The sequence below is a fragment of the Microcebus murinus genome, chromosome 14 (assembly GCF_040939455.1).
Source record: "Microcebus murinus isolate Inina chromosome 14, M.murinus_Inina_mat1.0, whole genome shotgun sequence".
Taxonomy (NCBI): domain Eukaryota; kingdom Metazoa; phylum Chordata; class Mammalia; order Primates; family Cheirogaleidae; genus Microcebus; species Microcebus murinus.
The window spans coordinates 34787241-34801891 of record NC_134117.1 but is presented as its reverse complement, the minus strand read 5'-3'; the positions used below and the strand labels follow the sequence as shown (position 1 = coordinate 34801891).

Genomic DNA, 14651 nt, shown 5'->3' with positions numbered 1-14651 from the left:
GGAGGGGCAAAAATTTTAATGTAGGGGTATTTGGCATTTTCTGCTTGGATTCCCAATACCACCCCCATCTTTATTGGGACCTTATTACAAAAAGCACCATTGGCAAGGGCGTGGAAGAAAAGCATTCTCCGACAGTTGTGGGTAGGAGTGTATAAAACCTCTTTGTGAAGCTATTTGGCAATATCCATCAAAACTTAAAATGTACATACATTTGAGCCCACAATTTCTCTCCTTTATAAAATACACACCGAACACAATAGCTTGTTGAATCAAAAGACTGGAATGGAAGCAGGGACATCAGTTTCCAGGTAGGATGTAGAAAGGTGGAAAGAGCATCACGGCGACACTTAAATAGTGCTGAACAATCTCCCGTCGTTTTTATTTAAAAAGAAATCAAAAGGTAACCAGGCAGGCCCGGCGCGGTGGCTCACGCCTGTCATCCTAGCACTCTGGGAGGCCAAGGCGGGCGGATTGCTCGAGGTCAGGAGTTCAAAACCAGCCTGAGCAAGAGTGAGACCCCGTCTCTACTATAAATAGAAAGAAATTAATTGGCCAAGTAATATATATAGAAAAAAAATTAGCGGGCATGGTGGCACATGCCTGTAATCCCAGCTACTTGGGAGGCTGAGGCAGAAGGATTGCTTGAGCCCAGGAGTTTGAGGTTGCTGTGAGCTAGGCTGACGCCACAGCACTCACTCTAGCCTGTGCAACAAAGCGAGACTCTGTCTGAAAAAAAAAAAAAAAGGTAACCAGGCAGCCGAAGACTCAGCGAGGCAGGTGAGAACCGAGAGACCCAAGGGCAGAGCCCCCGCTGCAAATTCAACTTCGAGCGACCCTGGACTCCGTTCGCCGCTCCCTTGCTCTTGCGTTAAGTTTCGGTTTCCCGAGCCGTTCTCCGAGCGCTCGCGGGTCAGATTCACTTTCTACTTTCCCTTTTCTGCTCGGGGTCAACTCCTTTAACAAAGGCGGCGGCGGGGCCGGGTCCCAGCCCGCGGGGCCTGGCTGCAGCGTGCGCATGCGCACACGCACCCGCACGCCGCACGCCCGCCCGCCGCGGAGCCGGCCTGAGGAGAGAGAGCGCTGGGGCCCGCGCCGCCGGCCGGCCGGCAGACGCCACCCGCCATGAGGTAAGGGCTCTTCTCCGCCTCTGCACCCGAGCCCTGCGTCGGCCGGCGGCGCAGACCGGTGTTCGTTTACTCGTTTGCAGCGCAGGGCTGCGGCCCAGCCCCTCGCGCCGGCAGCCGCGCGTCTGCGCCCGGGACCCTCCGCGGGAGCCCGGCCCGGTCCGCGGCGTCCGAAGTCGGGCCTGGCGCCCCGGCCGGTGTCCGAGCGGACGCTTCCCGGAGGTCCCGTCCCTTCCCGGGCGGCTGCGGCCAGAGCCGTCGGGGCGTGTGGCCGGGCGACGCCCCCCGGAGGCCTGTCGCCGACGGTGACCGTGTTGGGTCCGCGGCCGCCGTCTCCGGGAGCCCGTCCGCGCCTGCGGCGCCCCCTCGCCCGCCGGGGAGCCCCGGGCCGTTCCGGCGGCCGCCGCGGGCACCGGTCTGCCTCGGCGAGCTCTCGTCGCGTGCTCTCCCCGCAGCTGCCTTGCCTAGGTCCCCCCAGCCCTCCGGCGTCGCAGGTGCCTGCCACTGCACCTTTCTGATTTGGCGGTCTGAGTTCTTCCTTCCCCGGGAGCTACCTTTGTGCCACGGACAGATTGTTACCGGGCTACCCAACCCATTATTTTAGGAGGATTTGTTTATCTGTCTCCTTGACTAGTTTAGCCCGGTGGGGTCCGTTTCTTACCCATTTTGTGTCCCGCAGGGCCAGCACCCTGCCCTGCACGCGGTTAGTGAACCACTGGCATTTAATCCGTTGAGGAATGAAAGGTTAAGTTCCTGGGCGCTGAAATCTGACAGTCCTTTGTTCTAAACCTGGACCCTGAACACTGACTACTAGCTGGTGCTCCAAAGCAAAGTTTCTTAAACTCTGTTAAGTCTGTTTCTTTTCTGTAAAAATTAACGGCATCCATCTCTGGGGACTGTGGAACGGGTTAATTGACTGCTTAGCACATAATATTTGCGCAGTAAATGTTAACCATTATTATTATAGGTGAAAAAGAAGTTTAACATTTGTAAGAAAGGAGGGAGCTAGCAGGAAGGGGCTTGGAGAGACAACTAGGAGAAGGGATGGAGTGCACTGTATGTGCAGGACTGGATGAAAGAGGGTTTGGGCCCATTGGGGACTGTCTCCCAGGGACAATTAAAGACTGCTTCTTCCTAGCAAATGAACAGGATTATCTAAAGATAAAAGATGCCTCGTCAGACACAGTAGCCTCTCTCAGCTTCCCAGAAACAAAGTTAAAAAATTAAATAGACAAAGGTTAAACAGTAAAACTTGTTATGGTGTCCAGTTGTGCATAAATTCCATAGAGCCTTCAGTGCCTTCCAAAGCACTTCAGTGCCTGATTGAATGTCCTTTTGAGATCTCACAACCACATTCATAATACCTCTCCTCATCCTCTTTGGGGTGGGCTGGTAGTGACCTTCAGAACAGGCAGATGTTTGTTTCACTCTATGGTGGGCGGGGAGCCATTAAGGTCCTAATGTCATGGATTTGGGCAGGCCATAAGGGAATGTCATTTCTTACCCATGCTTTTGGTGCAGTTACAGAAGAGAAAGGAAATAGTTACCAAGGGACATCCTTACCAGGTTTCCCAGTCAGCATCACAAGAAACAATTCAAAAAAACCTACTTTCAAAATCCAAACTTGAAGCCAGACAGAGAACATATCAAGATATTAAACAATTGGAACAAGGACTACTGAAACGGGAGAAAGTTAGGAGACATTAGTAGGAAGGAAGGAACTGACAGGAATTCCCTTATCTGGAATTCAAGTGTTTTTTATCTAGGCCTATACCTCTCGGCTGGACATGCCGGGAGCTGGTAGTATATAACTTCATTCATTCATTCAGCAATATTTACAGTCCTATGTCCGTTAACTATGGGAATTCATTCTGAGAAATGCGTGGTTAGGTGATTTCATCATGTTGCAAACATCACAGAGTATGCTTACACAAATCTAAATGGCACGGCCTCTTATATACTTAGGCTATATGTTATATAGCCTGTCGCTGCGGCCTACAAACCTATACAGCATGTTTCTATACTGCATAATCAGGCAGTTGTAACACACTGGTAAATATTTGTGTATCTAAACATATCTAAAGATATAAAAAATACAGTAAGTTTCCTGTGAGAAGGGCTCCTGATCACAGACACTTAGGCATTAGGCTATTCACCAGGATAAAGAATTATCCTGTGAAAGGCACATTGTAGTAAGATCCCTCACAACTTTCCTGCCAAAACAATAATCTCTTCTCTGTCCTTATTTTCTCCACCCATTAAAAGCATTTTACATGTTTAATATCCATCTCTTTCTTGAAATAAATACTTTCTTCCTTAGGCTTCCATTATGATTACAACACGTTTCTTGGTTTTCTTACTTCCTCCCTGAATATTCTTTCTTAGCCTTCTTTCCTGATGCTTCTACTCTGTTGACCTGGAGTGTCTTACAGCTTAGTTTGTGACCTTCTTCATCTATGGCCACTCTTTAGGTAATCTTATTCTGGGTCTTATAGTTTTCAAGTTCATCTGTATGCCCATGACTCCCTGGTACTAACTTTACTCTCACATCTCCAGAATTTTCTTCACTGCCAGTAGCAATCCTCCAGCGGTGACAACCAAAATTGTCTCTAGGCATTACCAAATGTCTTGTGGTGTGGTGGTGGGCAAACGTCAATCGCCTTGCTTAAGAAGCACTGACTAGACCACTCTGCCCCCAGATCTTTTATAATTGCCTCCTTACTTCAATTGCCCCTTTCTACAAGAGCTAGTTCCTGCCCACTATAACTAAAGTACCTGCCGCCCCACCACCACTCAATCCCATTATGCTGTTTTTGTTGTTGTTGTTTCAGTTCTTAGCACTTAATACTATCAGGAATTATGCTGTCCATTTATTTGTTTACATGTTTATTTTCTGTCAACTCCTCTTGCACTGTCTCCCAGAATGAAATTACCATGAAGAAAGGACCTTTTTCTTATCTTGTTAGTGAATGAGTGCTTTGTCCAGTATAATAGGATATTTCCTGGCATGTGTGACATGAAGTGATCAATAAATGTATATTGATAGAAATATTACTGCAGTTACCCATACACATTTATGTAAGTACATATTTATATTGTACATGCAAGGAGGGAGGTCCTATGTGCGGCAGAAAGGGAAATACACACAGAGACACATACAGAATACACATAAAAGGACTTTTCAACTTATAATTAGAGCATTTCCTTCTGTTGAGGGAGGCCTTACGTAATATTTTTCTGTACATTTCTTGTGACCTTTAATTATGGCCAGTGACAGGTTTAGAAAGTCTTTCCTGACTATATCATCATTACCTTCAGCAAAACAAACGAATAAAATTAGGTATATTAATCAGGACTTTGTGGGTTGCAAACAGGAGAAACCCAATTCCAACTGGTGTAAGCAAAGAGAGAGGGAGATTATTTGCTTAAGTAAACAGAAATTCAGGGGGAAACAAGGTGATCCAGGCGAGACTGCATCTAAGTTCTTAGTATCATTATCAGTCTCTTTCCCTTCCTAAGTTCTGCTTGCCTCTGTGTTAGATTCTTTCTCAAGCAGGCTCTTTCCAAGCGTTTGGAAAAATGATCACCAGCAACTCCAAACTTATATCCTACCAGGTTAAAATTTGTAAAGGGAAGAAAGTTCCAGCAAAGTCCAATTTCAGCACAACTAAATTTTAATTGGACTATCTGAATAAACCACTGGGACCAGTGAATGACTGGGATATCTTGTGCCTTCCCATAGACTGGGGTGAGGGTAAACAGCACTTCTCAAATTGGATGGACTAAGAGTAAGGAGAGAAAGCTGCTTTAATAAAGGAAAACCTCCAGATACGCTGTAGGTTCTAAAAAAAAAAAAAAAAAAAAAAAAAAAAATAAAGGAAAACCAAAAGAGATTCCTTCCAAGTAAAAGCCACAGATGGACTCTATCCTTCCTGAGTTGCTTCCATAGGACTTTATTGGAACACTGAGTTGTAATTGACTATTCCTTAAAATATAAACTTCATGACAATATCTCCAGTGGGCCCTGTAGAAATTGCACTGTACCTGGCACGTAGGGCATTCAACAAATATTTCTTGAGGTGAAGGGCAAAGATAAGTTAATGATAGGTGTTAGCCTTTATTGTTGCCCACAATCCCAGGAGTCAGAAGGACTCACATTAAAACCTACTAAGCTTCCTTTTTTCTTTTCCCCATCTTCCTCTAAATCTCTATTACTCTCCTTTTGCCTATCTCAAACATAAGCTTTTTCCCTTCTCTTGGTATACCTATTCCTGTCTGTTTCTGTGCCTGTTCTCTCTAGGAGTCTGTCTTTCTTTCCCTGCAAAAATGATATATATGTACGGCTTCTCTATCCTTGTCAGTGTACTTGTTTTTCTTATTTCTCACCTTCTCTTTTTCTCTCCCTTCACTATTCATAATAGAGAATTTTATGTTAATTATTGAACACGTATGTATTTATTCCTAATTTTCAAGGGCTTAGTGACTAACAAAAGGAAATAGATACCCTATAATATAGAAAGCCCTGTCATCTCTCCAAAACTGGTTTTGCAATAAATAGAATTTAAATGAAATATTTCTAGGATATAACTATCTATAGAAGAAACTCTAATATAAAGTTACAGGAACCTAGTGCTTTAACTGTAAGAAGGGATAAAATTGGTTGTTATGCAAAGAACAGTATTTAAAACTTAGGAAATTAATTATTTTTTTATTTCTTTAAAAACTAAAAAAGATTTTATCTTTGACAGTGGAATTCCTAAGGATGCTTTGAAGACCATTCTGTTGGAGTTAGAATGTCACTTTACATGGAATTTACTTAAGGAAGACATTGATCTGTTTGATGTGGAAGATACAATTGGGCAACAGCTTGAATTTCTTACCACAAAATCCAGACTTGCTCTTTATAACCTATTGGCCTATGTGAAGCACCTAAAAGGCCAAAATAAAGATGCTCTAGGGTGCTTGGAACAAGCAGAAGAAATAATCCGGCGAGAACACTCAGACGAAGAAGAAGTACGAAGTCTGGTCACTTGGGGAAACTATGCCTGGGTGTATTATCACGTGGACCAGCTTAGAGAAGCTCAGAAGTATATAGACAAGGTAGGGAACGTCTGCAGGAAATTGTCCAGTCCTTCTGACTACAGGTTGGAGCGTCCTGAGATTGACTGTGAGAAAGGGTGGGCACTTTTGAAATTTGGAGGAAAGTATTACCAAAAGGCTAAAGCAGCCTTTGAGAAAGCTTTGGAAGTGGAACCTGACAATCCAGAATTTAACATTGGTTATGCTATCACTGTATATCGGCTGGATGATTCTGACAGAGAAGGGTCTGTAAAGAGCTTTTCCCTGGGGCCTCTGAGGAAGGCTGTCACCCTGAACCCAGATAACTCCTACATTAAGGTCTTTCTGGCACTGAAACTTCAAGATGTACATGCGGAAGCTGAGGGGGAAAAGTATATTGAAGAAATCCTGGACCAAATATCATTCCAGCCTTATGTCCTTCGTTATGCAGCCAAATTCTATAGGAGAAAACATTCCTGGGACAAAGCTCTTGAACTTTTAAAAAAGGCCTTGGAAGCAACTCCAACCTCTTCTTTCCTGCATCACCAGATGGGACTTTGCTACCGGGCTCAAATGATCCAAATCAAGAAGGCCACACGCAACAAACCTAAAGGAAAGGATAAACTGAAGGTCTATGAGCTGATTAGATCTGCTATATTTCATTTCAAGGCAGCTGTGGAACGAGACTCTATGTTTGCATTTGCCTACACAGACCTGGCCAACATGTATGCTGAGGGAGGCCAGTATAGCAATGCTGAGGACATTTTCCAGAAAGCCCTTTGTCTGGGGAACATAACTGATGATCACAAACATCAGATCCATTATCACTATGGCCGCTTTCAGGAATTTCACTGTAAGTCAGAAAATACTGCCATCCATCATTATTTAGAAGCTTTAAGAGTCAAAAACAGGTCATCTCTTCGTACCAAACTAACAAGTGCTGTGAAGAAATTGGCTACCAAGAGACTTTGTCACAATGCTTTAGATGTGCAGAGTTTAAGTGCCCTAGGGTTTGTTTACAAGCTTGAGGGAGAAAAGAGGCAAGCTGCTGAGTACTACGAGAGGGCCCAAAAGATAGATCCAGAAAACACAGAATTCCTTACTGCTCTCTGTGAGCTTCGACTTTCCATTTAAAGGCATCCTCAAAGAAATCAGGTCTAAGTTTTTCCCTCCATTTTGGGTTCTTCTATTTTTGTTTACTGTTTTAATCCATTGTTCATTACATACCCGGTGTGTATTGATGGTTATGGTGTAACAAGCATTGTGTTAAATAATACTTTATATATATTATGATGAATCCTTTGGTGTTTTCTTTCTCTTTTCTTTTTAATTAAAAGACTATAATCCATTGAGAAACAGCAACATTCCACATCTTGCAACTTTTAAAACTGATATGGTCATTATCACTTTATACCCTTTATCTGTGCTATTTATAATAATTTTCAGATTAAATTTTGGCAAATCTTTCACCTTATGTACTGTATATAATCCTACGTAAACCTTGGATACCTAGGTCAAGAACACTCAGGAGTAGTACAAAATTATGAGTTTAAGCTCTTAACAGTGTAGCTTGCAAAAGACAGAACTTTCCATTTACAATTGTTTTGATTTTGACGAGGATATTTAACTGTCAACCTGATGGTCATCTAAAGAATCTTTGTTGGAAAAAAAGTTCATAATAATGAAGAGTTTGTCATCTTCGGTGACTTCATTAAAAGAAGAAAAAACTAGAACAGGAGATGATTTCCTCAAATTTTAAATAATACAGAACTTCAGGGATCCATGAGAAATCAGAAGTTTCATCTTCTAAAATGTTTATTAAGTAGCCAGAAATAATTATGAGGAAAAAAATGAATAATGGGAAATCATTAGTCTCAAGTTTGGGTTTTTTCTATTAATAGAAAAGTAAATCGACACTGAATCTAGATGGAATTAATTTTATTCCTTCCAATTAACATTGCAGTATTTTTACATTAAAATCATTGAGATAGAGAGCAGACCAATTGAGAAATAGGAAGAAATAACAAACAAACGGATAAAGTAGATATCCCTAATCTACATCCCTAGATTACCAAGATTTTAGTGTATTAGTTTTGAGTCTAGACTGGGTAGTGGTTTCATACCTCCAATTTCTAGCCTTTGGTTAACTGTTTTAGTATTTCAGAGTGACTTCTGTGAAGCTTTATCTTTTTTCTGAAGTTTTCAGATTATCATTTTTTCCTATAGACCCTCCAGAAATAATTAAGTTCTGCCTTCCATTTTAATATCCATCTTGAGGGGTCATTGCTTGAGGGCTCTTATCTGAGGGGACTTTTTAAATTCAGTGTTGCTAAATATGGCTTCTCTAATGTTGTTTCTTTGATTATAGACTACACAATTAAGTGCCACCACAGTATTAGTGGAAAAGTGTGCCATGCGATTTAATTCTCCATTCCTCCAGTGTAGCTCTTAAAATTATTGTGTGTGTGTATTTGTTACTATATTTATTTTTAAATTTTTTGTTATGGTTTTGATTATTGTAAAAAATGCTCATTGCAAAATTTCAAAAAGTACAGAAGTATATGAATTTCAAAATAAGAGCACCCTGCCTCATCCTCCCCCAATTCCACACCCCCAAGGTAAACTGTTAACAATTTGATATGTATCCTTCCAGATCTTTTTTCTATGCATATTCAAACATATGTATATACTACATTATATCTCATGAATTAAATTTTTTAAATGTTTTGTTTTACTTAATTCTCTGCTGTTTTTTGTTTATTTCATATGTTTAAGAAGGAAAAACAAGGAAAGGAATGATCTTTACTCAAGAATTTAAAGAATTCAAGACTGAAGTCCTGTCTTACCAGTAGAAGCTATTTGTTCTTTTCAGATATTTTAGGATGTTAACTAGTAAAAGCAGGTCATTTCTCCAACATGAAAGTACATAACTCCAGCACTTGCCATGTAATTCAGAAGACTCACATTCAGGAGTCATTCAGACAGTGAGTCATAAAAAAGGTTATTGCTTCATCAATTAATTTGTTTTTAGAAATCAGCAGACAAGAGCTCTTTCCATACACAGAACAAGTCCTTGGTAAACATGGTATACCACTGCTTCTCAAACTTTAATGTGCACGCAAATCATGGGAATCTTGTTAAAAGGTAGTTTCTGATTCAGTAGGTTTCACAAGGGGCCTGACATTCTTCAATGTAAACAAGCTCCCTGGTGATCATGTTGCTGTTCTTCTGACTACATTTTGAAGAGGAAGGCTCTATAAAATTGTTCCTTAAACTTGACTGCACACTGGAATCATCTAACAAGTTAAAAAAACAAAATATGAATATCTAGGTCCCACCCCCAAGAGAATGACTTAATTGTCATGGAGTATGGTCCAGGCATGATTTTTAAGTTTCCCAGGTGAAATAATTGTGCAGCAAAGTTTGAGAGCTATGGATCTACAGTGTAAAAAATATAAATGGAATAAAATTAATTAGACTAATTGGCTTAAGCTGAGAGATCCTTGAATATCTATTCCTTGAATATCTGGTTTGCATTTGAATCCCTCATCATATATAATACTTGGTATATAATAGGCCCAATAAAAGTTGCTTGAGTTGAATTGCATGGTATCCAGCCCCCAGCTCTGAAAGTTGCCCTTACTAAGTGACTCAAAGCTCTGAAACAGGTCCAAATTCTACTAGTTAGATAAGCTCATCCTGTCAAGCTGGATAAAATCCTGTGATACCATGCCCTAGTTATCTTCCTTGCCCATTAGAAAAACCTAAAAATATGCCTAGAGAAGTAGCTGTGATTGCCCTTCAGGGTAATTTGACCCATCAGGTAAAGATGTGCCTCCTCTCTAAATTTCAGCACCTAAGCTATGCTCCCCACCTCACAAAAGCTGAGAAAACCCCTTTCAATAAATAATAAATCAACTGACAGGAAAACTGGCTTCAGAGTAATGGAGGTTTTAAAGATATTTTCTGTCCTCTGGGTGCAGAGATAGTCTTAGCAGTTGATCATATGCTATCAGCCAGAGTTTCAAAGACAACATAAGGAGTCACTATTCTTTTCTAGATTGAGTCCACAATGCAGATTACCTCAGATCAAGAACAATCTTGTGGATCCACAGAACTTTAGAACCAGGAGGATCCTGAGAGAATGCATGCTCCAGCCAACTTGACTGATGTGAAAATTAGGACTTGTACTGGTGATGTGACTTATTAAGATTTCACAGCTAATCTGTGGACTGTAATTTTTTCTCCTGGCTCCTGGTTTAGTAGAATTCTCTCCCATTTGACAACATTTCTACCTGTAATCAATAATATTTGTTACACCAGGTTTAACCTTAATTGACAGAGTTAACCGGCCATGATGTGACTATGCCTACATGGCATCAACCACAACACGGGTAGGCTCAAGGATTGTTCTTTTGTGGATCATGTTTACTATGGAGATTGAAGAACATGACAGAAATATAAAAATGTGGCATGCTTTTATATAATTGGTGAATTATAAGAAATGAGAATGCATTTGTCCTTGACAATTAGAACAGTCTCCTTTGAGAAGTTCAGAGATAATAGCATTGTAACCCTAATGTGGTAGACGTGAGAAGCACCTCTTAGATCTCTAGATACCGGGATTATAATTGACTGAGGGTCCTATCTGCTACACACTGAAATCCATCGTTATATTTGCACTGAGGCTGTGCTTCCCATCATGGCAGGGATACTAAGTCAGGCTCCTTCCTGGAAGATGCAGAGCTCTGACAGGCAACTTGGGCTCAAGGACTCCCCACCAGCCTTGCCAAATTTTCCTTAAAACTATACTATAATCTAAAATGCATCCACCCAACTTTTCTTCCTTCTCTCTCTCCTACATATGGGATCAGACCTGCATCACAGTCAGATGGCTTCCCCAGCCTCTCTCTGCTCTCTTCCCATTTTCTCTCACAGGTATTTTCCCTAATAAATTTCTTGCATATTCAATCTTATCTTGGGTCAAACTGACATACCTAGTGAAAGAAATGCAATTAGAGAACTTTAATTGGCTGTAGGGTAAATCATGTTTACGTAGTACAGATGCCATTTATTCGTCAATTTTTGTGATCAGTAATTATGATCTGTTCTGTTATAAACAAATGTAAATCTTTCCAACCTTGATAATGTTTTAGTTATTTTAGTTTATTTAGTTATGCATCAGAGTTCTGCATCTCCCAGGAAGGAGCCTGCCTTGATATCCCTGCCATGCTGGGAAACATGGCCTCAGTGCAAATATAATGATGGATTTCAGTGTGTAGCAGATGGGACCTTCAGTCAATTAGTTTGTTTTGTGCTGCTATAATGGAATACCTGAGACTGAGTCACCTATAAAGAACAGAAATTTATTGCTCACATTTCTAGAGAAGTCAAAGATAAAGGCACTGGCAGGTTTAGTGTTTGGTAAGGATCTGGTCTCCACTTCCAAGATGGCACCTTGAACACTGCATCCTCCAGAGGGAAGGAACCCTGTTCCTCACACAACAGCAGAGCAGAGAGAATTCACTGCTGCAAGCCCTTTTCATAAGGGCTTTAACCCCTTATAAACACATCCCATTAGATCTCACCTCTCAATTCTGTTGCATTGCAGATTAAATTTCTGACATCTGAATTTGGAGGGGACAAAAACATTCAAACCAGGCTGAGCACAATAGCTCACTCCTGTAATCCTAGCATTTTGGGATGCTGAGGCAAGGGAAGATCCCTTGAGGCTAGGAGTTTGAGACCAGAAGTTGTAGACCAGTTCTATTTTTTCTACAAAAAATAGAAAAATTAGCTAGGCATGGTGGCACATGCCTATAGTCCCAGCTACTCTGGAGGCTGAGGCAGGAAGATCATTTGAGCCCAGGAGTTTGAGGTTGCAGTGAGCTATGATGACACCACTGCACTCTAGCCAGGGCAACAGAACCCGACTCTGTCTCAAAAACAAAAAAAACAAAAACAAAAAACCATTCAAACCATAGCAGAAGGGTAGAGACATAAAATCACATCTTACAAAGGGAGAAGTCAAGAGATAGTTAAAACTTGGTGGTATAAGAATTAAGTTTTAAGTATGTTATTGTAAATTAAAAACTATTGATAAAGTGGGTAAAAATTGAGTCATAACTGTTGAAACATAAAAGGAATTGTGTTAGGAAGAGTTCAAGTTCAATAAGTAAATCCTAACTTAACATCACAGGAATCAATAAAGTCTATATTAAATAGACCAAGAAACAGCATTATAAGCACACCATAGGCACTCGTTTGTTACAGGTTAGAATAGCCCACAAAACTGACTTTCTTACTTTTTCCCTCCCCATAGAATAACATAGCAAGTGTATATTTAATTTAAAGCAAGTGTATCACTGGGTTTTCTGTTGTACACTCTCTCGTCTCCCCAACTCCCCCTTCCCTCCCAGGACTCCAGTCTTCCCATTCCTCGCTGCATCTTTTCTGAGCCAAGGTTCCCTGCATCATTGAGATGTGGTTCCTTCTCTTCCTTAGCTTCCTCTTTTCCTGAGATCAAGCTACACACAATGGATCCCACTCCAACTACAACTACCTTCTCTGGCAGTTTCATATTTACTAAGATAAATTTGTTCATTAAACATTTTGTTGTATTTCACTTTAAGTGAAGAAAAAAACCAGCATCTAATTACTAGAAACATGCACAGAAATGCCATGTATATACTCTCATAACTGCTCTGAACTGAAGGGTCCCTCTATAAGTAAAGAACTAGAATTCTCAATGCCTCCTTTCATGATGGCACCTAAGTAGAGTAAAGAAATAATGAAGGTGAGTCTGGGTGCGGTTCATACCTGTAATCCTAGCAATCTGGGAGGCCGAGGTAGGAGGAATGCTTGAACTCGGGAGTTTGAAACCAGCCTGAACAAGAGAAAGACCCAGTTTCTACAAAAAAATAGAGAAATTAGACAGGCATGGTGGCATATGCCTGTAGTCCCAGCTACTCAGGAGGCTGAGATAGTAGGATCACTTGAGTCCAGGAGTTGGAGGTTGCAGTGAGCTTTGATGACACCACTGCACTCTAGCTGGGGCAACAGAGGGAGACCCTGTCAAGAAAGAAAAGGAAACGAGAGGAGAGGAGAGGAGAGGAGAGGAGAGGAGAGGAGAGGAGAGGAGAGGAGAGGAGAGGGGAGGGGAGGGGAGGGGAGGGGAGGGGAGGGGAGGGGAGGGGAGGGGAGGGGAGGGGAGGGGAGGGGAGGGGAGGGGAGGGGAGGGGAGGGGAGGGGAGGGGAGGGGAGGGGAGGGGAGGGGAGGGGAAAGGAAAGGAAAAAAGAAAGGAAGGAAGGAAGGAAAGAAAATAAACGAAACAATAAAGGTGACATGTGTAAGCTTTGGGAAAGCCATACCTTCTGGGAACACACAGGTGCCTCACAGATAACAAACTCTGAAGGACATAGATCGATGCCACTTAGATTGAACACTTGGATAGAATACTATCCAAGAACACTATCTAGTGTTCTATCTTGACTCTAGTGACACACTGAATATCATAGCTAACTTGTAATGTCTGCCAGGTGCTGTTCTAGTGCAATACATACGTATTATGCTTATAAAATCCTTATGAAACTGCTTTAACCACTTCGGTATGGCGCTCACCGGCCGCAAAACCTTGACTACAGCTGGCACTCAGAGTCCGCATGACAGTTTGTGCTGTGCATGGGTGATGAGTCTGTTTTGCTCTTGTGTGATGAGGAAAGCTTTAAAGCACTGAAAGCTTGCTTTACTTTACAGGCAGGTTTACTTGTAATGTAAATCAGAATAGGTGACATATACATATATGTTTTCATTACGTTATTTTTAAATGTTCACAGTTTTATTTTGATAAATGAAAAATTAGAAAAGTCATATCACGGCTGTCGGCTAAAATCGCTGTGTGCGTTCATCTGTGGCTGTCGACTGTAGTCGACGCTCATACCGAAGTGGTTAAATAGGCATTTGAATTATTTCCCTTTGCACATGAGTAATTGGCATTTAGGGACATTAAGTAAGCCCATGGTCACATACCTACCAAGAAGTGGAAAAAGTGTTCAAACTTTGAGTGGCTCTAGAATCTATCATTTAACTATTAATATTATGTAACATTTTCTAAATAGTCTTAAAATTTGGAATGAAGGATGTGGCAAGATAGGAACACATCTTTTCAGAGGCTGTAGGAGGTTCTGGAGCTGTGGTCCCCAAACCCCAGGCCATAACCCGGTACCAGTCCGTGGCCTGTTAGGAACCTGGCCAGCCAGGCATCACTGCCTGAGCTCCAGCTCCTCTCCCCTCCCCCTACCACCTCCCTTCCGTGGAAAGATTATCTTCCGTGCAATTTAGGAACCGGGCCACACAGCAGTGGGTGAGCAGCGAGGGAGCGAGCGAAACTTCATCTGTATTTACAGCTGCTCCCCATCACTTGTATCACTACCTGAGCTCCAACCCCTACCCCTCCCGCACCTCTCACG

General features: G+C 41.8%; 1 protein-coding gene across 1 annotated transcript; it reads left to right on the top strand.

Annotated features, from left to right (window-relative positions):
* Positions 1-1030: 1030 nt before the first annotated feature.
* Positions 1031-8921, top strand: IFIT5 (interferon induced protein with tetratricopeptide repeats 5). The gene is made up of 2 exons (XM_012765180.2): positions 1031-1127; positions 5873-8921. The coding sequence occupies exons 1-2, from the start codon at positions 1123-1125 to the stop codon at positions 7314-7316; spliced, it is 1449 nt and encodes a 482-aa protein (XP_012620634.1). The 5' UTR covers positions 1031-1122; the 3' UTR covers positions 7317-8921.
* The last annotated feature ends 5730 nt before the right edge of the window (positions 8922-14651 follow it).